The sequence below is a fragment of the Eubalaena glacialis genome, chromosome 10 (assembly GCF_028564815.1).
Source record: "Eubalaena glacialis isolate mEubGla1 chromosome 10, mEubGla1.1.hap2.+ XY, whole genome shotgun sequence".
Taxonomy (NCBI): Eukaryota; Metazoa; Chordata; class Mammalia; order Artiodactyla; family Balaenidae; genus Eubalaena; species Eubalaena glacialis.
Genome location: NC_083725.1, coordinates 70246111 through 70269477, shown reverse-complemented (window position 1 = coordinate 70269477; position 23367 = coordinate 70246111). Strand labels below are relative to the sequence as shown.

General features: G+C 57.9%; 1 protein-coding gene across 6 annotated transcripts in view; it reads right to left on the bottom strand.

The window, feature by feature from the left end:
• Positions 1–959: 959 nt before the first annotated feature.
• ARAP1 (ArfGAP with RhoGAP domain, ankyrin repeat and PH domain 1) overlaps positions 960–23367 on the bottom strand; it is a 62835-nt gene continuing 40427 nt past the window's right edge. For 2 of the 6 annotated variants that reach the window (XM_061201298.1, XM_061201296.1), the window contains 24 exons: positions 22889–23088; positions 20971–21056; positions 19557–19739; positions 18295–18469; positions 16952–17086; positions 15115–15250; positions 14738–14840; positions 13672–13867; positions 13345–13396; positions 13075–13238; positions 12677–12889; positions 12226–12331; positions 11674–11821; positions 11499–11585; positions 11343–11411; positions 10905–11022; positions 9096–9209; positions 8697–8842; positions 8120–8152; positions 4403–4485; positions 3566–3616; positions 3332–3395; positions 1799–1948; positions 960–1547 (listed from right to left, as the gene is read on the bottom strand). In XM_061201298.1, coding sequence (XP_061057281.1) covers positions 1530–1547; positions 1799–1948; positions 3332–3395; positions 3566–3616; positions 4403–4485; positions 8120–8152; positions 8697–8842; positions 9096–9209; positions 10905–11022; positions 11343–11411; positions 11499–11585; positions 11674–11821; positions 12226–12331; positions 12677–12889; positions 13075–13238; positions 13345–13396; positions 13672–13867; positions 14738–14840; positions 15115–15250; positions 16952–17086; positions 18295–18469; positions 19557–19739; positions 20971–21056; positions 22889–23088 — 2830 coding nt within the window. In that variant the 3' untranslated portion in view covers positions 960–1529. The other 4 variants (XM_061201295.1, XM_061201297.1, XM_061201293.1 and 1 more) reach the window with 4 other exon arrangements.

Genomic DNA, 23367 nt, shown 5'->3' with positions numbered 1-23367 from the left:
GGGTCTTCTCCTGGCTGCAGGTGGAATGGTCAGCCCAGCCTGGAGCAGCCCACCTAGCGCAAGACAAAAGTGGGAGACTCGGGGGGCTTAGTCCCAGCCTGTGAAGCCGGCCAGAGAACCCATTCCAGTCTGGCATCTACCTCCCCTTCCCGAGAGACAGGAACAAGGAACCTGGAGGAACCACCAAGACCCCCACTTGCATCCAGGCCTCCCCACTGAACTGGATCAGTGAGAAGTCATGGGACCCACCCCCCACCCACTTTGCCCAGCTCCAGTGGCTGAGGCTGAGGCTGGGAGGTCAGCCTGTCTGCCCGCTGGGCCCCTGGAGAGAGGCTGGTAATGAGGCTCTAGGCAGAGGCGGAATGTGGTATCTGGCACCTTCCCAGGGAGTCCCAAATTCGTCTCTGAACAGCTCGTTATCGCTCCCCACTTGCCAGGGTCTTGTCTTCTTGGAGATGGCCAGGCAGTGGCCAGTGAGGGCAGCTTCCTGGTCCAAGGCAGGGCACCTCTGAAGGGGTGTGCACAGGAGCCAAGGGTAACCTGAGGACCTTCTTCCTAATAAAGCTCCTGTCACTCCCTCTGTGACCTTGTGTCTCTAGAAGGGCTGATGACGAGCTACCCTGAGTCACTCACGTGCCACGCAACCAGCCCCTGGCTCAGAATCAGACTGCAGCAGGGAGAGGTACTCAGTCTAGCTGGGGTCTGTCCTGGTCAGAGTCAGGACCACCAATCCCCATGCCAGCTGCACAGGAGTACAATGAGGACAGCTTGGAGCCAGCCTGGGGCTCTGTCTGGGGCAGGGGGAGAGTATCTGAACAGCTGAGGGACTGGAGACAGCAGGGTCAGGTCCCCAGCTTCAGGATCCAAGGCACTCACCTCTGGACCACCTGTCCACCTGTCCCTTCTTACCCTGGGACACCCGAAACCCCCAACCAATCATAGACCTCAGCACCAGGGGATAAAATATACAGATATATTTATATTATCAAAAGGTCCCCAAAGTGGGGAAGGGGCACCGGGCAGCCTAGGCCCTCCCAGTAAGCCCAGACCAGAAGGGGGGCTAAAGTCCCCCAAGTCCAGTTCTCAGCCCTGTATACATTTACCCAAGAGCTCCCTCCCCACCCCAGCTGAGTGCTCCTTTAGAGCTGTTCTGGAGTCTGTGGCAAAGGGGTGGGCTCCCTTCCAGCGGGGGCCCCAGGGCCTTGAGCCTCTGAAAGGATGGCAGTCCGCCAGAGTGCCTCACTGATGCCCATCTCTCCAACCCCTTAAACTCAGGGTGTGTGACCCGGGCGGGGAGCAGGCCAGGCCAGGAGAGCTGAGCACCTGGACAGAGCAGGTAAGGGATTCCTCCTCAGGCAGACCCTGCTGCCTGCCCCCCATGTCCTGGCCAGGGAACCCCAGGCTGCAGTCAGGATGAGGGGTCTGGGGGTGCGGCTTCCTCATGCGCCCCCTGCTGGCTCACACCAGGCACGTAGGGCATGAGGGTGTCTGCCCACGAAGGCTTCACGGTGGCAGAGTCCCACCTGCGATCAGACGTTTCGGAGGAGCTGTGGGAAGGCACAGAAGTCCAGATTCCATGAGCACGTTGTGAAGACTCACAGGGAGCAGGGGCCAGGGGCCAGCAGAGAGGGGTCTCCCGTGAACCAGGTGAACCGAAGGGGCCTGTCAGGACTCCCACTGAGGACGGAGGGACAGGGCCGGAGGGCACTCAGAGAGGAGAAGCAGAGGTGAGTCAGGTGGAAGGCAGGCTCCAGCCAGGTCCCCAGCTGCCTGCCCACAGGGACGGAGAGCCACTCACAGAAAGGGGGTCCGCAGTAAAGGCAGCCACGCTCCGGCGCATCTCATTCTCACTGCCGCGCAGGGGGATCAGCGAAACGCTGCCCAGCCGGACCTCAGGCACCGCCCGGGACACGCGCGAGGGCTCTGAGGGCCACACCAGGCCGTCGTGCTGGGCAGCAGGGGAGAGGAGGGGTGTTGGGGCCTGGGCTCGGTTCGCTGGCCTAGACACTCAGCTCCGGATCCACCCACCCTTCCCAGAAATGCCTCCAGCTATGATCTGAGGCGAAACCCTCAGCTTTGATCTGAGCCGATATGAGAAGCAGCTGTTAGGAGAACATGACTGTATCCCCGGCAAAACCAAGCCAATTACGTTACTCAACAACCCTCACTTCCAGGTCCACAAACAAACCGCTCCAAGAACGCAGTGCCAGGAAAACAGTTCTAGAGGAACATGTCTGCTTCCTTTCACCAGGAACCAAGAAAACTCTAGAATCTGCTCTGTTTCCCTTTAGACTTTGACTACCAGGAAGCTCAGGGCTAAAACAGCTCAGCCCAAGCCCTGGTACAGTTTTGTCTCCCTTCTCCCCAAACAATTCTGAGCTCTCATTTTAAAAACCTGTTTTGGGATTTCCTTGGTGATCCAATGGTTAAGAGTTCGTGCTCCCACTGCATGGGGCACGGGTTTGATCCCTGGTCAGGGAACTAAGATCCCACATGCCGCACGGCCAAAAGACAAACAAACAAACACCTATTTTAAGTCCAACCCACCCCTCTAGCCCTGCTCTGGCTTCGAGTCCTCCCCAGCCTGTTCCCACCTGGCCCACTGCAGCAGCTACCTCACTGGGCTCCTCACCTCCAGGCTCAGCCCTTCAGCACATCCTCCCCTGTACGCCGCACCCAGAATGAACCCTCAGACTCAGACTCAACCCTGCACACCACTCTTGCTTAAAACTCTCCCTTCAAACTGCCGACTAGGTCAAGTTCAGCTTCCTTGGCATGGCCTTCAAGACTGAGATTTTACTCCCAACTTCGTTTCCAGTGCCAACTTCTAGCATGCCTGGCTTCTCCCTTTACACCCTGTCGGGCAATCCTGCTACGCCTGTGTGCAAACTGTTCCCTCTGCCTCGAAGCCGCCCCACCCCCGCCTTTGCTTGGTGAACGCTCCCTCATCCCCAAAGATTCAGCTTCCACGATACCTCCTCCCTGCTGCCTTCCGCACCTCACCCACCACCTCCACGAGGTAGGGTCCCTGGCTTCCCTCTGTCACCACAGCACTGGGCTCTAACAGGCTCCTTCTGGGTCTGTTTTCCTTTCCACGTGGGGAGTGAGTACCCGAGGGCAGGGGTCTGCACCCTTTGTCTCTAGCATGCCTGGCTCAGGGCTGGACCAGAGCAGGTACCAGGAAGGGTTTACGTGAGAATGAACGAACAAGTGGATTAAAAGCAACTCAACATCCTGAAGCAATCGGTGGCCTGAACAGTGAAGAAGCACTCATACCCCTTCTCTGTAATGGAGGCCTCCCGGGACCCACCCCACACCCCGCGCCTGGTACCTGCATGAAGAGGAAAGTGGCGAACCACTCCCGGAGCTCCATCTGCGTCTCACAGCACAGGTACCTACAGGGTGGGGCACAGGTCTGGATGCCGCCAGGGCCTGGCTGAGCAGGGATATCCTACCCTGTTCCCCCGCCCAGGGTCTTGGGGGCAGGGCCCAGATCTGGACAGTGAGGGGACCCAACCAAGGGGGACATGCTACCATCTCTCCTCGGCCTGGGGCCCTCACTCACCACTGCTGCTTCTCGTGTTTCTCCGTCTCGTGCACCACCGTGAAGCCCCAGCTGCAGAGAAGGGGCAGGTGGGATCACTTGACAGCCCAGAGAGGCCTCACAGCCCGGGTGAGAGCCTAGGACAGAGCCCAGAAGCCTGGGCCAGGGCTGGGGGCAGAGTTCAAGTCCTTCTGCAGGCACAGCACATCCCGGCCGCTGCCTCTTCCTCTCACAGCCCTGCCAGCCTCCCAGGGCCTTGGCTCCCCCACCCCCCAGCCCTATCCCCCAGAGAGAAGCAGGCACAGCCAGCGGGTAAAAGGTGAATGCCAGAAACCCCAGCCTAGTGACTGCAGTTAATAACAGTTAATAGTGGCTATGCATCACTTTTCAACTTTTAAAACGTACAACCATATCAATTATACTTCACTTAAAAAAAGAAGAAAAAAAAACCCATACAACCACCCTTTGGAACAGGCGTGCCATTATTTTCCCCATTCCTCAGATGTGGGAAGTGAGGCACAGAAAGGTCCCAGAGTTAGTCAGTGACTAACTGGATTTCAATCCAGGCCAATGGTTCTTAAACATGAGCAAGCATCAGAGTCCCCTAGGTGGCCTGTGACAGCACAGACTGCTGGCCCCACCCCCAGAATACATGATTTAGCAGGTCTGGGGTGGTACCCAAGAATTTGGGTTTCTAATGTGTTTCCAGGTGATGCTGATGCTGCTGGGCTGGGAGACCACACCCTCAGAACTATGAGCCAGCCCCTGTCAAGTTCACAGCCCTCAGCTGTGCCTCCCCCATCAGTTCTGAGCCCCGCAGGCCCTAGTTGTGGACCCACCTCCCCAGCCCCAGCTCACCAGGTGGGTGGCCGGAGTTTCTTCTTCACTCCCAGGTAGACTTTGAGACTCCTGACGGGCCACTCCTTCTCAGGCCGGTGACTCTGGGTGGGGGAGGGCAGAAGCAGCAGGAACTTCAGTCAGTCAGGGTGGGCACTGGGGCAGATCTCCCAACTGGGTGCCTCCATCCCCCCTCTCCCCAGCCCCTCTACATCCCAGCCCAGGAGCCCTCCTCCAGGAAGCCTTCCTGACAAAGCCCTCCCTGCTCACAATCTAGCTCAACAGAGCCCCCAGGCCTCTCTCCCTGCCCCAGCATCAGACAGTCAACCCTTGTCCCCAAGGCAGCTGGATGTCCACAGCAGTTGACTCCCAGTCCCTCCCTGCTGCCCCGCAAATCGAGAACTGATCTGTATCAATATCATCGGCTGATCCAGATTGTCTGCAGAGGGACAAGTCTGCACATTGCACATCACCCTTTGGCACCAAACTGAATGAGTGTACAGGAGCTGAGAGCCTCGGCTGTCTGTCTCAGGTTATTTATTCTTCACCCTTCCCTGCCCCATGGAGGCTCCAGGGTTGACTGTGTGAACAGAAGGCTTGTGAGGTGAGCAGTTACTGGCTCTTTGGTTCCACAAAGTGAAGGCTAATGACTCAAGCTGAAGCAGAATGGCCGTTCGGTAGACCACAGGAAGAACTTCCCAGTGGTCTAGGGCAGGAAGCGACAGACCAATGTATTGGGGAGGGGCACCAGATCACTGACATGCTCATCTCTGGTCCCCGCCTCTGCAGATGGGTCTGGGCTTGGAAGGAGCAGGCTGGCTCAGAGGCAGGGGGATGGGAGCAATGACCTCCAGTGAAGAAGTGGGTTGGAGGTCAAGCTAATGAGCCTTCCTCTTGCTCTGGGAGCCACTTGCTTGAAACCCTGCCCCCACCAGGCACCCCTGGTGCCAACAGGGACACCAGGGTGGATGGCAGGGGAGGGGGACTCACAACCAAAACTGGGGGTCAAAGATTGAGCCACCTCTACTGTTCCCCACCATTGCTCCCAGCCACCCCCAGGCATGGCTCCTCAGCAGGAACAAAAAGAGGGGACTAGGGGATGACTAGGGGATGGCCAGGGAGATGGAGAATTTCGGGAATTGGTGGACTTCCCTGTGAGGTCACAACAGGATGGGCTGCCTAGGGAATCAGTGGAGACTTCGGTGCTATCACAGGGGGTATAGTTTAAGAAGGGCTTATTAGGAACCTTCACCCTGCTTTCACCCCCAGTCCTCCTAATGACCAAGCCCCTGATGGGGGAGCCCCACATCTCCTGCACATAGCAGGACAACAGCTATGTGCCCAAGAGGGCCAGAACAAGGTGAGCCACGGGCACAGGATGATCAGGGCTGCAGGCAGGGAGGAAACTGGGCAGAGATAAGGAAATCAGGCTGCTGATATGGGAGAAACAACGTCTAGGGAGAATACAAGAAAGAAGAGGCCTGCATGCAAACAGGGAAGACAAAAGGCTGAGAGCACTGAAGAAATCAGACTGCAGTTGGAAGAAACCAGGCAGCGGGAATGGAAAGACTGAGACAGAGACCGTAAAAGAAGTTAGGCTGCAGGCGTGGAAAACATCCAGCTCTGAGCATGATAGGAGAAAGGATGTGGGGGAAACTGAGCTGCAGGTACAGAAGGAATCAGGCTGAGGGAATGAAAAGCAGACAGTGGGCTTGGAAGAAGTCGGGCTGTGGGTGTGAGGGGAAGAGAACTAAAAGCAAGGAGTAAAGTGAATCCAGAGTGGGCGGAGCCGGCCCAGGCGTGTGACAGGAACAGTGGTTGCAGTCAGGGCGTGGAGAGGATTAAGGGAATGGAGGCGGTCAAGCCAGGCTGTGGCTCCTTCAGAATCAGAAAAAACAACCCTCAGGCAGCTACTTCCTCAGGTACTGGTGCATGTGGCGTGTACGTGGCAGGCTTATGATGTGAGCATGGCCAAGACAAGAAGGTTGGGGGGGACTTTGGGGGGCAAGGGGAGCGTCAGTCAATATAATCTTCATTTCTGATCAAACAGCTCATGTTGGCAGCATCTCCGAGGTATAAGGTCACTGGCAGGGAATGAAGTTCACTCCTTGACGCTCAAGGACCTCTGCTGGAACCAAGATCTTTCTAGAATGTGCTTTTCCCAGGGGCCTCAGGGTCTTTAACAATGGGAGACTCCAGGACGAGGCTTGGGTGTTCACATGGCCTGAACTGCCAGGGACTGTCCCAATTTCAAATCTTCTGTCCTGTTGCCCCATAAGCTAGCAAATATCAGAATCACCAACACCTCAGTAGCCAAAACACATCTTCCCAGGGCTCCTGTGAGACCAGGTGCCGGCTGCCACTGGGGAGAGCACCATCTAGCCCTGCGCTGACCAGCCTTTGCTATGAGGCCTTGATTCCTATATTTCAAGGAATAAAAAGCTGAAGCTTTGAGGCTAACAAATCTGGGTTCGAGTCCCAGGCTACCACCTAGAGATGGCCCTGGGCAAGTCACCTGAAGCCTGCTTTCTCACCTGTGAAAAAGGGACAATACCCCTCCACACAGGACAGTAGTGAGATTACATGTCCCAGTATGTGAAAGGCTGGGCACCAAGCCTGGTTCGATAAACATTAGATCTGCTTCTTTCTAGCTCTGCTGCCTCCTCTCCTCCATGTCAAGGGACCAGCAGCTGCTTTTCCAGGTGCCTCAGCCATTCTCCCTCCTCCCTGCCCACATTGATGGTCTGGTTCTATTTCAAGGGGCTAAGCACCCCTAGAGGGCTAGGGAAATAGCATCCAGAACCAAGGGAAACTGACTGGAGGGGTGGATGGGCCCAGAAGTAAGGATGTGATCACAGAGGGAGGCAAAGGAGAGAAGACGAGGCATTCCCCACAAGGGTCAGCAGGAGCCCAGGCTGCATTAATAGAGGTATAATGTGCAAAGAGAGGGAGGTGAGGGTCCTGCTCTATCTGCTGGGCTCCCACGGCAGCCAGGTCTGTCCAGATGTCCTCAGGAGACGCGAGGGGCAGAAAGGGCGGGAGATGCTGGTAGGAGCTCAGGCTGGACCCCTGGGCTTAGAAACACGTTTCTGTTGCCTGTCTCTGCAGAGCATCTATACTCTGTGGCACCCAAGGCACAGCTGGGATCCACAGGGGTGTCATGGGAGGCAGATCTCAGCTGAACCTCAACAGTGATACTCAGTATCATTCTAGGGATAGAGCAGCACCAAGGGAGGAGAGGACGAACTCCCCTCTCCCAGGGTGTGCAAACAAAGGCTGGCGACCAGCTCGGGAGGCTACTATAGCTGGGGAATACACCACAAGCCTCTGTAGTCCTGCTCTTGCGTTTTAAGATAAGGGCAGTAGCAAGGACATTCTAATAGCCCTGGAACTCTCTCCAGGGCTGGAAAGAGGGTGGTTCCAGGGGTGACAGGAGGTGAAGATCAGAGCTCTAATTCAAACCTAGGGGCTTCCATTAACTGGCTCCACAGCCTCCACCCTGAATCTTTTGGAAAAGTCTAGAGCATCGCACTGATGGGGGACCTTATCTTGGGGGAAGGACTCTGGGATAGGGTTGGGGATGAAGAGAAGGAGCCTAGGCCACAAGCCCTAGGGTGGAGGCCGGGAAACCATGCCTGGAGACGGCCAGGAGCTCTGGCTGTGTCCCCATGCTCCCACTAGGCTCACTTCGCCCCCAGGAGGTGTAAGGCAGCTGGCAGTTGACCAACAGCTACTCACGGTCTCAGGGGCCCCGCTCCATGGCCTCTGGCTCTGTTTGATAGAGGATCAGGGTTACGGAAGAAGGAGGCCCAGGTCCAGAGCTAGGACAGTGTGTTTAGTGGTGCATGGCGGGATGTGGCTTGTATGCTGGGGCAGCGGGGGCAGTGCTAGGACGGAGATGGCGTCTGGTCTGGGAGGACGCCCGGCATGTGGACAGCATGGGCATGGAGTGGGCCGGGATTGGGTATGGCCTATAAAGCAACAAGGCATGCACAGGCCACAACTTGGGGCTGTCACCACGTAGCATGTTCTTGTGGGTGCCATGACCAGGCACAGGTGAGCAGCACACGCCTGATGTGATGGCATCCAGGTACCAGGGCCTAGTAGGGCTCCAGGGCAAAGCCATGTGATCACCGAGAGCCACAGCAGGAGGGTCTCTGAGAGTCCACAGCTCCCCCCAACTGCTGTGCCACCCCAAGACCCCGCGATGGGGATGCTCCCATTGTTAGGCCCAGGGGGACACTTATGCTCGGGTGTCTGAGCACACTTGGGTGCAGGTGCCCACCTCGGGGCAGGACCCAGCAGGATCACGTACCCGGACCTCCTTGTAGAGCCGCAGGCAGCTGCTGTTGAGGATGAAGTAGCGATCGTGGAAGCCACCTGAGGGCAGGCCCAGGCCCAGGAGGCTGCGGTCCTCTCGGAACTTCATCATGCCATGCTTGGTTTCGCCCACATGGCTGGCTGGGGGAGGAGTGGAGTGGGCACAGGCTGCACCAACCCCCTGCCCACAGACACAGACACCCAGGGCAGGGTCCCAGGATGAAGGAAACTGCTCCATCCTGCCCCAGCCTCCGAAGAGGCCTGCCCGCCTGGCGCCCTCTGCCTGAGCTGTTCCTGCCTGGTGCCACCAGATCTCACCCCAGCTCTGGATGGAGGGACCCACCACCAGGTTGCCCAACCCTGTAGGCACCACCCATCCAGGGACACCACCTACCTAGGTACAGCAGCATGGCCTCCATGGACTGGTGCTTCTTCACCACCAGGTAGCTGTCTGTGCCCAGCCCATGCAGGATGGGCAGCACCTTCTCCGCAAAGTGCAGGGGGCGCTCTGGGGAGAGGGCACACCGTCACCAGGGCCACTTGGCCTGACAGCACTGAGGGCTGGCCCACGGACACACATCACCTACGTGCCCAAGGGCACCGTCCACTCCCTCTGCCTCCTAGCGCCACATCGCTGCCCTGACCACCTCCCACACCCAACACATGTGGCCGGGACCAAACCTGCTCCAACCCAACATGTCCAAAACCAAGCCGGTGATCTTCCCTGTGTGTCCTCATCAGGGAAACAGGCACCACCCCCTAGGCCACCCAAGCCAGAAACAAACCCTCCTCCCTCTCAGCCTCCATGTGTCGAATCTCTCTGCTTCTGTCCATCTCCTTGCAGCCACCCTGGCCCATGATCCCATCTTCTTGGACCAATACTGTGGCCTCTGAAGCAGTCTCTGCTGTGTGCTCTCATCCCCTCTCCCCACGTCTCTCTACCCAGCAGTTAAGGAGCAATCTTTTCAAACTCCCAACCACTAACCCTTCAATGGACTTGCATTGTTGTCAGGCCCTGAGGGAGGCCTCCGCCTCTATCTCCAGCCCCATCCCATGCCACAACCTCTCACTGCCCTTATCTTAAGCTCCTTGAAAGGATGGTGTCCCTAGCCACCACAGGGCCTTTGCCCATGCTGTTCCCACTGCCTCGAAGTACTTTCCCCTCTTCTTCACCAAGGAACCCCTACTCTTCCTTAACCTCCTAACCCAGGGACTCCAAAGCCAAAGACCCTGTGATACGCTCTGCTGACGGACTTCCCTAGTGGTGCAGTGGTTAAGAATCCATCTGCCAATGCAGGAGACACGGGTTTGATCCCTGGTCTGGGAAGATCCCACATGCCGCGGAGCAACTGAGCCCGTGCGCCACAACTACTGAGCCTGCGCTCTAGAGCCCGTGGTCTGTGAGAAAGAAAAGCCACCGCAATGAGGAGCCCGTGCACCGCAAAGAAGAGTAGCCCCCACTCACCGCCCGCCACAACTAGAGAAAGCCCGCGCAGCAACAAAGACCCAATGCAGCAAAAATAAATAAATAAATGAATAATAGAAAATTTTAAAAAGCTCTGGTGGTATTGTGGCCCTTTCCTTCACAGCAGTTAACACTGCTGTAGTTGTGCGTTTACTGGTGTGATCATGGGACTAGTGTCTCTATTCCATACCAGACTACCCCCAAGAGGGTAGGGACTGTGTGTCTACCTCCCCTGCCCAGTGCCCGGCACTCAACAAATAACAGTAAAACAAATGAACAGATACGCCCTCATCCTCCACTGCCACTGAGACCATCCTTCACCCTAAAATGCCTTTATCACTCCCCTTCACCACGATGGCCCCTTCACCACACCACCAGCACCACCCCACCCCACTCCTTCTGCATGCTCATCACCACCCACTACCCCCCTCACCACCAATGCTGTCACTCACAATCCCACTATCAAATTCAGCATCTCCACCCTTGCAAGCAACACCATTCTCACCGACACCTGAGAAAGCGCCATAGCCGACACCATCTACCCCTTCACAGTCCCTTCCATCAGCCACATCACCTGAACCCCTGTCAGCACATCACCACCACCATCACTGAGATCACAGCATGACAGCAACATCCATCATCTAAAACCCCCTTTGCCACCACTGTCAGCACACTGTGGGGTAGAGGAGGACAGACTGGGGCCGCCCCATTTCCTGCACCAATCCTGTGGTCACCCACCTGCCTCCTCCCTCTCGTTGACCTCGAAGCAGGTCCAATAGTCCTTCTCCCTGATGCCCACATTCCTGCGATCCAAGATCTCCAGGGTGAGCTCCTCAGCTGTCATGGATGCTGGGATCTGTGGGAACCCAGGAGGAGGAGGAGATCAGCCTACCCCATCCCCAGCCCCTACTCTGCCACAACCCTGCTGTGTGATCCAGGGGCCGAGCCCACCCCTCTCAGGGTCCTCTGGAGTCCTGGGATGCAGGGGGGTGTCTGAGTGGTCCTGATGAGCTAGGTGGGGAGAAGGGAAAGAGACAGGCCCTGGCACCAGCCAGATACAGGTCCCAAACCAGGGTTCCCCTTAGCATGGAAGCTGTGCTCCCCTGGTCATCTGAGCCTGTGCCCAGCCCAGCCTGACTCTCCCGGCCCCTTAGCTTCTAGGTCCCTGGCCCTCACCTTGACATGTTGCTCTGTCTCCGCCTTCTTTTCCTCCAGGTACACAGTGCAGATGAAGTCACCGGCATGCTGTGGGGAGACAGGGCTCAGCTGGAGGCCTGGGGAGCAGGTGCAGGCGGCTGGCCTGAGTCCCCCACCCCAGGCCCTGTCCTTCACCTGAGTCCCACTAGCGGTGCCAGCCACACGCATCTTCACAATGGCAGTGATCTCCTCCCGCTGCTTCCTCAGCTCCTCCTCATCCACCTGGGAAAGGGAGAGGGACAGGGACAGATGGTCACTGCCGCCCAGGGGCTGAGTTCTGCCTTCCACTGCCCACTGGCTGGGGACGCACACTAAACACCATCACATAGTGGCTGATGAGGTCTTCCACCACGCGGCCGGCCTTGTAGTCCTGCCCATCTGTCTGGAAGAGTGTGGGCCCAAACACAATAGCCAGGTTGTGCGTGTTCATCTGGTTCGTGTCTGAGAAGCACTGGACGCTGGACAGGGAAGGAGGGAAGCCTTGAGGAGTCAGCCCAGAACTTCCCCACCTCACCTTCCCAATTCCTGACAAGCCCATGAATGGCCCCTGGAGAGAGGCCAGGGAAGGTCCCAGTCAGAGAGAACAAGTAGTGAAGGAGACGAGGGGACAGTCTTTCTGGCCATGTCTTGGGTCCTGGGGAGAAGTAGGGCTGGGAAACTGAGAGATCTGTCCGCCAGCTGAAACCGCCTCTATTCTCCCACCCTGCAGGAAGTAAGCTGGGAGACAGTGTCCAAGACCAGAGCACATCATAAGGCAACATTCAGTTCCCAGGCCCACCTGGTTCCCAGGGGAGAACAGTCAGCCAGATTGGGAATAGAAGAGTCTTTTCTACCCCAGCCCCCCAGTAGTGCCGCTTCTCACCAGTACAAGTGGCTGATAAGGGCTTTCACCGTGGCCCGGTTGACTGGGGGCAGACGCGCCAGTAGCTCTCGGTACCTGGAGACCTTCTCCTCTTCATCCTCAATCTCTGGGTGGGGGGAGATGGATCAGGTCAGGAACCCTCTTGTAACCACCTCCCCTGTCCCACCCCTCTGGCTGCCCTGCCTCTCATCCTAGGTGACACCACTCCCTGCCCCTCTCCAAGTCAAATCAGGCCAGCCATGCAGCAAAGACAAAGAATTCTCCAAGGGACCCTGGCTCTGTATAGAGTGACAATGGGAATAAGAAGAAAGGAGGGAGAAGGACTGGAGCCCACCACTGGGGCATGCCTAGTCCAAGTGCATGATGGGGAGGGGAGGGAAAACTGAGATCAGAGTGTACAAGTCAGCAGCACTGGCCTGGTCTCAGGCTGGGCACGGGCTGCAGGGCCCACCTGAGGCCTCCAGCCAGGCTAGGCGCTGGACTCGAGTAAAGAGCCCATCGGGCAGATCTCGCAGGAAGCGCTTGAGCGCCGAGGAGACGTCGTCCACGTGCTGCTCGCCCTCCTTGAGGCGCACAGAGCGAGCGTCCAGCCGCAGGCTCTCCAGCAGCCGCTGTGTCTTTGATGTCTGCCCACATTTGCGGTAGATGCCCTCAGACGTCAGGCCTGGAGAGGGGTGGGGCTGAGCTGGGGGCGGAGCCAAATGTGAGGGGCCAGGAGCATTGGTCAAGGGGAGGGCCTCACGGCTTTCAGAGAGATCCCAGGAAGGCGAGGCTTGGCCTCTGGGGCAGGAGGTAAAAGTCTCTCGAGGTGGGGAGGGGCGGGGCCTGTGCCACGGGGGCGGGGCTCACCGCACTGAGTGATGTAGTCCACACAGCGGTACACAATCACCGGGATATCTGAGTCTCCAAGCTGCTGCTCCGACAGCGTGTCCCCTGAGCTGGCCGCTGCTTTCTGGATGGCTCCCAGCCAGCCCGTGAAGTCCAGCCGCCGCTCCCCCTGGATGTACAGCGTCCTGGGCCGGGGAGTCAGTCACTTGGGAACCTACCCCTGCCCCACCGCTCCCAGGCCTGTCAGACTTTCCAGGCTTCTCAGAGCCCCTCAGGGAAGCCAGAGCTCACCTCCGTCGCTCCACCAGCACCAGCACCTGGTTCTCGCTGTCCCCTTGGACGGCTGTGGAGGGGTGGGTTGAGGTGAGGCCCAGGCCTTGTTCATGGTCCCCAGCCTGCTCCCTGCTGAGGCTCTCTGGGTCCACACACCCCTGGGACACACCCACCAACCCCTGGGGTGGCTGAGATGCACCCCAAGGACAGGAGAGGACATGAGAGGGCAGGTTGGCTCCTTCTGGCCAGGCTAGGGTAGAGTTCAAACTTCTGGGGAGGGGCTGGGGTCTGGGAGCCCAGGATAGGGTGCCCCGGAGATTGGGGCCCAGGTCCAGGTGTACGCACAAAGCTCCTGTAGTTTCCGAAGCTGCAGCGGCTCCTCGCAGGGCCCCTCTGGGAAGACAGCATGGAGCTCGGAGCCGATGAGGGAGAACCAGCCCTCCTGGGCCCGCTGTAGGCTCAGGCCAGCTTTGTAGGGTAGGCGCCCAAGCCTTTCAAAATCCCGGGCCAGCAGATCCTCAGCCAGGGGAGGCACGAATGCCTGGTGGGGAGGCCAGGGAAAGGGGAGATAGCCAGGGAGGCTGCATCAGCCAACAGCACTGCCCACCCTGGATACCCCAGCTCTTTGGCTTGTGGGCATGTACTTGTTTTCCACCCAACTGTCTCTTCTCTCTCCCCCAGGGCAGAACCCAGCACAGTGAACTAAGTTGGGTATCATGTCCCACTTCATACTCACTCAGATATGCCCTCCTCTGGAACACCTTCCCAGACACCATTAGGGATGTCCCTTCTCTGGGGCCACACGGCACCAAGGCATTCTTGCCCTCTGTTGTAGCACCAATTACAATTTTTGCTGTTTGGACCCCATCTGTCTCCCCTACCAGCATGGGAGCCACTGAGGAGCTGGGATCAAGACCGGTTCATCTGGATCCCCGGGGCTCTGAGGACTGACTGTCAGGAGGCTCACAGGTGACTGATCGATGAACAAGAGAATGAGAGTCACAGGCCCTCACGGCACAGGAGAGCCAGAGGGCACCTGATTCTAGTCCCCAGGGCAGAGCTCTTCTCTGCAGCCTTCCTGCCTCCTTCCTCCAGGACAAGGCGCTCCCCCTGGAGGCAGCACTGTCCATCCTAGGATGGCTCTGCCTGTCATTCATTATTAAACATATATTGAGCACCTAGGCAGTGCAAGGCCCACGGCCCTCCTTCCACATAGTTGAGATAGGTCTCCTGACCTCCCCCACCACCAGGGAGCTGCAGATCACATCAGGGCCTTGGCTCTGTGTCTGCTGCCCTCCATCCAGCCCCTGATCCATGCGGTGGGAAAGCTGGGATACAGGGGATTGGCTAGGAGGTCCTACCCTGGGCCCTGACAGACTCCTCCCACACCCACCTGCTCACCCAGGCCCACCTTAGCAATGCACTTGACCCACTCACGAGCCAGCTCTGCGCTCTCCAGCCCAAACAGGTACAGCCGCTCTCCTTCTGTGTACACCTCAAAGGTGTGCTCAAAACTGTAGATACACAGGCCAGGATTCAGGCCCACTCCACCCAGCACTGCCCCCTCACCCGCCACACTGCCCTTGTGACTACCCTTCCCCTGGCCCCCTACGAGGTGGGAGAAAAGCCTTAGGCTAGGGCCTCGGGAAACCTGGTTTAGCCCCTGCACAGCCCCAGCTTGCTGTCCGACCCTGGGGAGGTCCTGCCCCTCTCTGTTTCCCTGTCTCCCCAGTGGAGGGTTGGACTTTACATCAATAACAGTCTGTGATTCTGCCCAGGGGTGCTCACCCATGGGTGTTGGGAGTGGGCACTGCCAGACACACAATCTCGCTGGCCCGAATCTCCCCGTTGGGGGTCACTGCCCGCTCATTCTCATAGTAGCTCAGGACCCCGTCGCTAAGCACACACCAGCGTCGGCTGAATTCTGGGGAGAAGTTGGGCAGGGGAACCATGAGGGAGCCCTCCACCCTCACCTGAACACTACCTCTGCATCCTCCCTGGGCCTCCACTCCCACCTGACCCATGTCCTCTCCATTCTAACTCACAAGCTTCCGCCAAATCCATCCTCCTCCCTGTAGCTCCACCAACCCAGCCCAGCCCACACCTCTCCCGTGGACCTGCCAGGTCTGCCCCTGCCCACCTCCCCGGCCACCTCTCTGATCACTCCTGCACACACACCCCACACTCCCTGCTTTTGCTCACCCTGTTCCCTTCACCCACACCCTCTATCCTTCAAGGCCAGCCCAAATGCCATAGGAAGCCTTTCATACCATAGCCTCCTGTCCCCCACCCTCCTTTGCCAGCAGGACCCATTGTTCTATACTCTGCTTCCTCCTATAGTGACTCTGAGGAGACTGACAAGATCCCATAAAGGAAAAGAAATGGGAATCTGGACCAGGAAAGTAGGAGAAAGAACAGATTGTCAAGGCCATGCAGGCTTGTATAGTTCACAGCATTGAGCATCACACTGGCTCAGAGCTTCCTGGCACCCAGAGTGAAAAAAGGATGACCCAGGCAGTTACATAAATGACATTATCAGGCAGAGGAAGGTAGACTAGGGGCAGTGAGGTGGTGAGTAACACAGAGTTCCAAAGAAATCTGTTTGGGAGCTGGAGGGCTTCATCCGGGGGTCCTGAGGATGCAGTGAGCAACGGCCTCAACAATGCTCACACAGCAGATACTGTCTCTCATCCTGGCTACGAGGACATGACATTTGCCCTCTGCAGGCAGTGTGTCCCAGAGTCTGCCTCCCAGGCTGGGCTCCCTCCAGGAGCGCCAGCCCTGCCTCAGTCACTCCTCATCCTGCAGACATTTGCAAGGGCCCACTGTGTGCTAGACACTGGGGGCTACAGTGCTGGCCAAAAGAAGTTTATATTCCAGTAGGGCACAGAGAATCAATAAATAGACCCATAAATAATGTCAGATAAGTAGTGTGAAAGTAGGGCTTGCTATTTTGGATTAAGTGGTGGGGAATTAAGTCTTCGAGGAGTGACGTTTAAACAGAGACCTGTTTGAAGTGAGAGACTAACCATGCAGATATTTAGGGAAAAGCATTTTGGGCAGAGGGAACAGCGGGTACAAAGGGTCTGGTGAGCATGAATGTTATGTTTGAGAAACAGCAAGGAGGCCAGTAAAGCTGGAGCAGAGTGAGTGAGGGAAGAAGAGTCAGAGAGGTAATGGGGTGGGGAGGCTGATGTGCGGGTCCTTGTGGGACGTGGTAATAAGGACTGTGGATTTTACTCAGAGTTGGGAGCAAATGGAAGGCTGAGGTGATAGACGGACAGACCTTTAAGCTTAGTCCTCAAACTTCCTAGCATCCACGTGCTCCAAATACCAGATGCCCAAAACAGGGCCCACACCTAATAGGTACTCAATAAAGTCTTGTTTTAAAGGAAACTCTGGCAGTGACTTGCTCTGCAGTGCCATGCTCTACTCCCACCCCGATCAGCCCATTTATTAATCACCAACTGTGTACCTGAGACCACACCCAGCAAGCCCTGCAGGGTGACTGCCAGAGTGCACTTGGCGCCCTCATGGATCACCCAGCCTGGCCAGCTCTGGCTTCTCTGGCCCTGCCACCATGCCAGAATGCCACGGCCAGGGCGGGCTCTGGCCCGGCACCCACCTTCCCGGGCCCGGCGGTCCTGTAGCAGCTTCCCGGCAGAAGCGGTCTTGTAGAGGAAGCCACTGTGGCTCACAGTTGGCAGGACAACTGAGTAGTGCTTTTCCGGGGGCCTCATTGAATCCAGCCGAGGTACCTCTTTTTGGGAAGGGGGGAAAGAGTGGCTGGTCATGCTCACCATCCAAGGGTGTCCCCCTCGCCCCCACCTGGGCTGGGTATTTAAGCTGGCACTCAAGTCACCCGCCCCTCCCTCCCCAGCACCGTTCCCTGACTAGCACTCCTGGGCTCTTACTGCCACATTCAGGGTTTTGCCTAAGCCATTCTCCACCTTTCCCCACTTGTGCGAATTCCATCCCACTCACAAGGCCCGGCTCCAGTACCTCTCCTTCCAGGGAGCTCCCCTGGCTCCCCAGCCCAGCTCTTCCTGTTGGAGGCACAGGACCAGCACACTAGAATGAGGGGGGGGGGGCCCTCGAGCAAACTCACCAACAATCCCCAGAGGGAGCTTGTCTCAGACAATGCAAAGCCTAAGGAAGCAGCCTGGCTCCAGCCCTGCTCCCAGCAGTCCCAAAGCCCAAGCCAGCTGGGTGGTCTCCTGTGCCTTCCCCGGACACCTGGGCTCTCTCCAGCCCGGCGCACCCCACCCACCCATGGCCCTGAGCCCAGAGTCCTGGCCGCAGATCTCCACCCTCAGTCCTAGGATGTGGCCCCAGAGGCTAGCGCTGGGCCATGACCAGCAGCGCTCACCCCCACCACCCCCTCCTCAGCTACCCAGAGAGCGGGAGCCAAACGGGACCCAACCCGTCTGCAACAGAGCCCCACCCAGACAGAACGGCAGACAGGGCTGCTGTGGCGAGTCCCCTGCACACAGAGAAATGCAGCACCTCCCCCCGACAGCAGCGCAGACACGCTCTGCACATGCACAAGCCCCAACACCCTCGACACTCCCAGGGGCAAGGAAGCAGAGCCACAGCAACTCAGAGACACACGGACACCGGCACACGGATGCCACCCCGAGGTCCCACACTGTGGGTCAGGGAGAAACCCACAAATACACAAAGAGATGCAGAGACGGAGACACAAAGGGAGATACAAACGACCACGCGTGTGAAGGGGAAGCCAGAGGCACAAATGTACACTGACGCGCAAACCCGAAACGTCACACACACTCTTGCACCAGGGCCCCTGGAGGAGTTGTAATTATAGCTCAAGTGGTATGTAAATCAAACCTCACAGGACAATACCCAGCCCCTAGCACCCAACAACTGGCATCCCCTCCAAAGGGCCAGACCCTGGCAGCAGGGAGGCCTCATCCCTTGAGGAGGATGGTCCCACCAGCCACTCACCTGTGGTCCGGTTGTTTCGAAGGAATTCCATCTGCAGTGTCTGTCCCGCCTGCTCGGCGAGAGCCAGGGGCGTGGGGACTTCAGGGTCCCCCGAGAAGCAGTTGACCCCAGCCCCACAGCCCAGGAGCGCCTGGGTCTCAGCCAGGTCTGAGGTTGTGACTGCGGCACACAGGGCCTGGGAGGAGGCGAGAGGAGTGGGGAGGGTCAGCCTAAGCCAGAGTGAGGGGCAAGTGGGACAGGGGTCGTGCTGCGGCGGGGTCGGGGTGCGGGGTCGGGAAGAGGAAGGAGTCAACCAGGTTAGGGGCCCACCCGCAGTGTGAAAGAGAAGAAAGGGAGGAAGAAAGACAGGAGGAGGAAAAGAAAGGCCAAGAGGAGTGAGGGGGGGCAGGGGCATCCCCACAGAGGCCAGGGGTCCTAGCAGTCCAGGCCTCACCCTGCTGACAGCCCCCTGGGACCCTGTCAGCCACCAGGCGTGTTCTCTAGAGGATCTCAAGCTCCCTCTGCCTTGTGGAAGGCCAGAGGGGGGTGCTTTGTAGCTCATTCCTCCCACATTTGAATTCCTCACCGCCTGCCCATCCCTCCCAACCAATGGGAGTTGCCGCCCCTCCTGGCTGGCGGGCTAGACTGGGCTGGGCTGGGGGCTGGACGCCTGGGTTCCCGGGAGGTGGAGGCCTGGCTCCCACTGGGCTTCTAGCTGGACTGAGCCTGACTGGGTGGGGCTGCTTGGGGGAAGGGCTGAAGGTTGACCAGAAGTCACAAGTGGCATCCCTCTGCCTCAGAGCAGGCAACCTCCCACTCAGGCCAAGCCAGACCAGGGACAGGGCTTGGCTCCCGGCCTGTCAGGGCCTGGGGCCCATGAGGGGCCTCATCTTGAGTGGGGTGTGGATGGGGATGGGCTGGAGCAGCCAGCTGTTTTTCATGAGCCTGACAGGAAATAGCATCCCCATCAAGTTCACTCCTTTTGGCAGGATTCAGAAGGAGAAGGATGGGGTGAGGAGACAGAGGAATCAGGAGGGGAGGGAGGCAGACAGATGCTGGGGACGTGGCCTTGGCCCAAGGGTCAGGCCTGGCTCCTCCCTGCTTTGTCCCAACTGTCCCTGTGGCTTAGGCAGGGTCCTTCTGCCCTCTGGGCCTCAGTTTCCCTACAGGGCCACTCATCACTCTGAGCTAGTGGGAAAGATGGGCTGAAATAGAGTGAGGAATGGGGGGGGGCATGAATAATGGGGGTGTTTTAGGAGGCCTCACAGGCCCAGTGCCCTGACCTTGTCCAGTTCCTCCTGGTTGCCAAAGAGCGGATGGTAGCGTCGGTACTTGCCCTCATGGTATTTGGCCTCTAGGTGGCACCGCCGGGCACCAGGGCTGCTGCTGGGCTGCAGAGCCTCACTGGGCGGCACGTTGGCTGCCCAGAAGTGGTTCCCAGCAGCATTGCCCAGCTGTAAGAAGAGCTGCGGGTGTGGGCAAGAGGTTAGAAGGGAGCCTACAGCCAGGGGCCCATGCCCCGCAAAATGTTGGTTTTGAGGTTGTTAGGTGAGGGGCTGGAAGAGCCAGGCCACCTGCCCACTTTCCCATCAGGGAAGCTGAGGGACAGCCTGGCCTGCTGGCGGCTATGGGTGCTCCCCCACCAACGCTGGGCCTGAGCCCAGTCCCCAGGACAAGAGGCAGACAGTCTGACAGGTGGACGCCCCAGGCCTGGTGCCTGGCTGGGGGCCTTGCTACTTCCCCACCCAGTCCCACATCTGGAACTCTGCATTCCTGAGACTATCACAGCTGGGGGTGGGGTGTCGGGGGGTGGCGGCTAACCCGTCAGCCAACTGGGTGGACAGGGATTTTGGAAACATCTCCTGTCCCTGACATTCCTCTCTGGGCTCAGGGGAAGAGGGGTGAGGGCAGACTGTGCACAAGAGTCTGGCATTCGGGGGACTAGTTTATTCATTCTTTCATTCTGCCGATCACTCATTCCACAGCCATTTCCTGGGCCTCCCACCTTGCCTGTTTGTCAGGGCCTGCGTGGGGTGCTGGGGTCAGAGCAGAGAACAAAGAGGAAACAGTCCCAAGCGCCACTGACTCACTCTGTGGCTTTGGGCAAGTTATTTTCTCTCCCTGGGCCTCAACGTCCTCATCTGTAAACTGGGGATTCTAACCCTAACTCACAGGGGATATGACACCCAAATTACTCTGAAGTCTGCAGCTTGGCTGGGGCTGTCAGGAAGGCCACGTGTGGTCGGGCCCTGGTCCAGCCTCCTGTCGCAGGTTCTCCCCTGTAACTACCACACGTATCAGTACCTGGCAACCCCAAGTACACAGGCACAAATGTACACGTGTGAGTGTCCTCCAAAGGGACATACTCATACCCATTGGTGCACATGAGTAGAGATAAAACGAAGTAAATATTTTAGGCTTTGCAGGACACAGTCTCTGTGGCATATTCCTCTTGGTTTTTTTTTGTTGTTGTTTGTTTTTTTAAGCAACCTTTTAAAATTGTAAAAACATTCTTAGCTCACTGGCCAGTTTGCTGACTTTGCCAAAAATCAGCTTTTCCAAAATCCCACCCCCTAGATGATCCCAAAGGTCTCTTCTAGCTCCAGGGTGCTGGGGTTGGTGAGATGGGGGAGATGGGGTTGGAAGACCCAGGCAGCAGCTGAGAGGGGCAGACCCCAAACATAGCTGGTTCCCCACCTCGATGAGTGTTTCCGTCCACACCTTCCTGTCCATCTTCAGGCTCCGCACCTTGGAGACACCAGCGCCCAGGCCACGATGCTCCCCTGTAGACAGAGGGCCAGACACGGGGTCATCTGGGCCCTCTCCTTTACATGAGCACTCCCCCCCTACCCCAGTGCCCATGGGGGCAGACAGGGAGAGGCCATGGGCAGGACCCAGGGGCTAGGCCTGCAGCTCCATCTCCCACACACTCCTGCCCAGGGCACCCCAAAACTGAGCCCTGTAATTGACACCTGGGTTCCTGCAGTAGTCCCCCAGCTGGTTCCCTACAGCCACGCTTGGCTCCCTGCAGGCCACTCTCCACACAGCCCAGCCAGAGTGATCTCTTTAAAATGCAAACCTCTTACTTCAAACCCCTGCTTTAGACTCTCTCTTAATTCTCCCCAGAATTAGATCAAAATTCCTTACCTGCTTCTTCTCCTCATCTCATGCCTCTCCCCCTCCCCTTCCCCCGCTAACGCTCAAATTCTCCTTCCTCTTCTAATCATCCATGCTCATTCCTACCTGAGGGCCTTTGCACTCACTGTTCTTTCTGCCTGGATTCTCTTCCCCCATTTCCCCAAGGTTAGCTCCCTCCTGACATTCAGATCTCAGCTGACCTGTCACCTCCTCAGAGAGGGCTTCTCAGCAAACACGTTCTCTACCTAGCACTTGTTATTGCCTGATACTTCTACTGGTTTGTGTATGTATTTTCTGCCTCTTCCCATCAGAATGTAAGCTGCCCGAGAGAAGGAATGTTGACTGCCTGCTTTAGGGTCTAGCCTCAGTGCCTGGAACAAAGCCTGGCACACAGTGAGCGCTTAATAAATCTCTGTGAAATGAAAGGGGAGGGGGGAGTTGGGCTTGGAAGGATGCAGCCTTGCTCAGCTACAGATCCCACAAGGGACTCCAGGAGCAGGGATTGGGCTGGGGGCACCATGAGTGCCTGGCACTGCCTGGCTCTGGCTTAGGCCTCACCTCGCTCTGCAACCTCCTATGGAGCATCTCATCCACTCTGGACACCCTCACTCCTTCCATGAGCCGATGCCTTCCTAATCTGGTCTCCAATGGAGTCATCGCTTTCCACACCCATCCCTCATAGCCCAAGGCCTCCTAGACATTTGACCTAGATGTCCCGCAGCAACGTCCCAGAACTGTTCCACCCCTGGGTCCCCACCTCCAGCCAGCCAAGACTGTTCCCAGTGGGGCCCAATTCCCAGCACTCGGCACAGTGCCCAGCACAGACCCTCAATAAACGCTGGTTGAACAGATGAATGTATCTTAGGCTCCACCCTCTTTCTCTCTCATCCTCCGCGTATGATCTGGGACTCTTCCTCCATAGATCTAAACGTCTCTCAAATGCTCGCTTTCTGGGACCAGGCTCCACCTCCTCTCTCTCGTGGATCCGCAGCAGTCTCCTCACTCGTCTCCAGTCTCACCAGCTCTGACGCAGCTTCCACCCATCAGCCAGAGTCGGATGCACAAATCTGACCACGTCCCTCCCACCCCTGCCTCCCATCCCCCTCTGGATAAAACACCAGCTCCTCCCTCTGCTTGCAAAGCCCTGCCAGACCTGGCCTACTTCCGCTCCTCTGATGTGACAGCCGTGCTAGACTCCAACAGGCCTGGGCTCAAATCCAGACTCACTTGCCAGGTGACCATGAAGGAGCCATTTTCCCTCTCTGTGCCTCTGTGTCCCCACTCATGACGTGAGAAGTTGAATCCCTGCCGTGCAGATTAATCACGGTGGGAAAGGCTTGACACAGAGGTGCAACTTCATAAACGATGCTCTCTGATACTGCCTTCGCTCCAGCCCCTCCAGCCAGCCAGACCACCTGCCTTCTCAACACGCCAGCCCTGTCCTGCCCTGGTCTGGCACCCCAACCCCCCTACACACCTGCACAGCGCTTGCAGATGACAACACAGAGGTTGATAGAGGCCCAGTCAGGCTGGGCAGCTCCGCAGTCAGCACAGAATCTGTTGGGGGCCACGGCCCAGATGCGCTCGGCCACCTCCCAGGTAGAGAGGGCCTCGGCAATGGCTCTCTGCATGGCCTCCAGCCACTGCTCCTTCTCCAGCTCCGATTCGGCCAAGAAGCTGGGGACACAGAAGTGGGGTAGGGGACTGGTGGGAAAGGACTCAGAGGGATTTGGGGGCAGCATGAGGGGGCACAGCATGAAGGGGGGTGAATAATGCATTGAGAGCTGACTGTCGGAAGAGGGAGGCGCCCAGGGTCTGTGGGGAGGGTGGGCGTGGACGAAGGCAAGGACACCCCAAATCTGAGGGACATGTGAATGAGGGCTGGGGGCGGAGGGGCCAGAGGAGGCTCTGCCCTGCCCAGGGAGTAGAAAACGCTGCTGGGAAGAAATGGTGGCC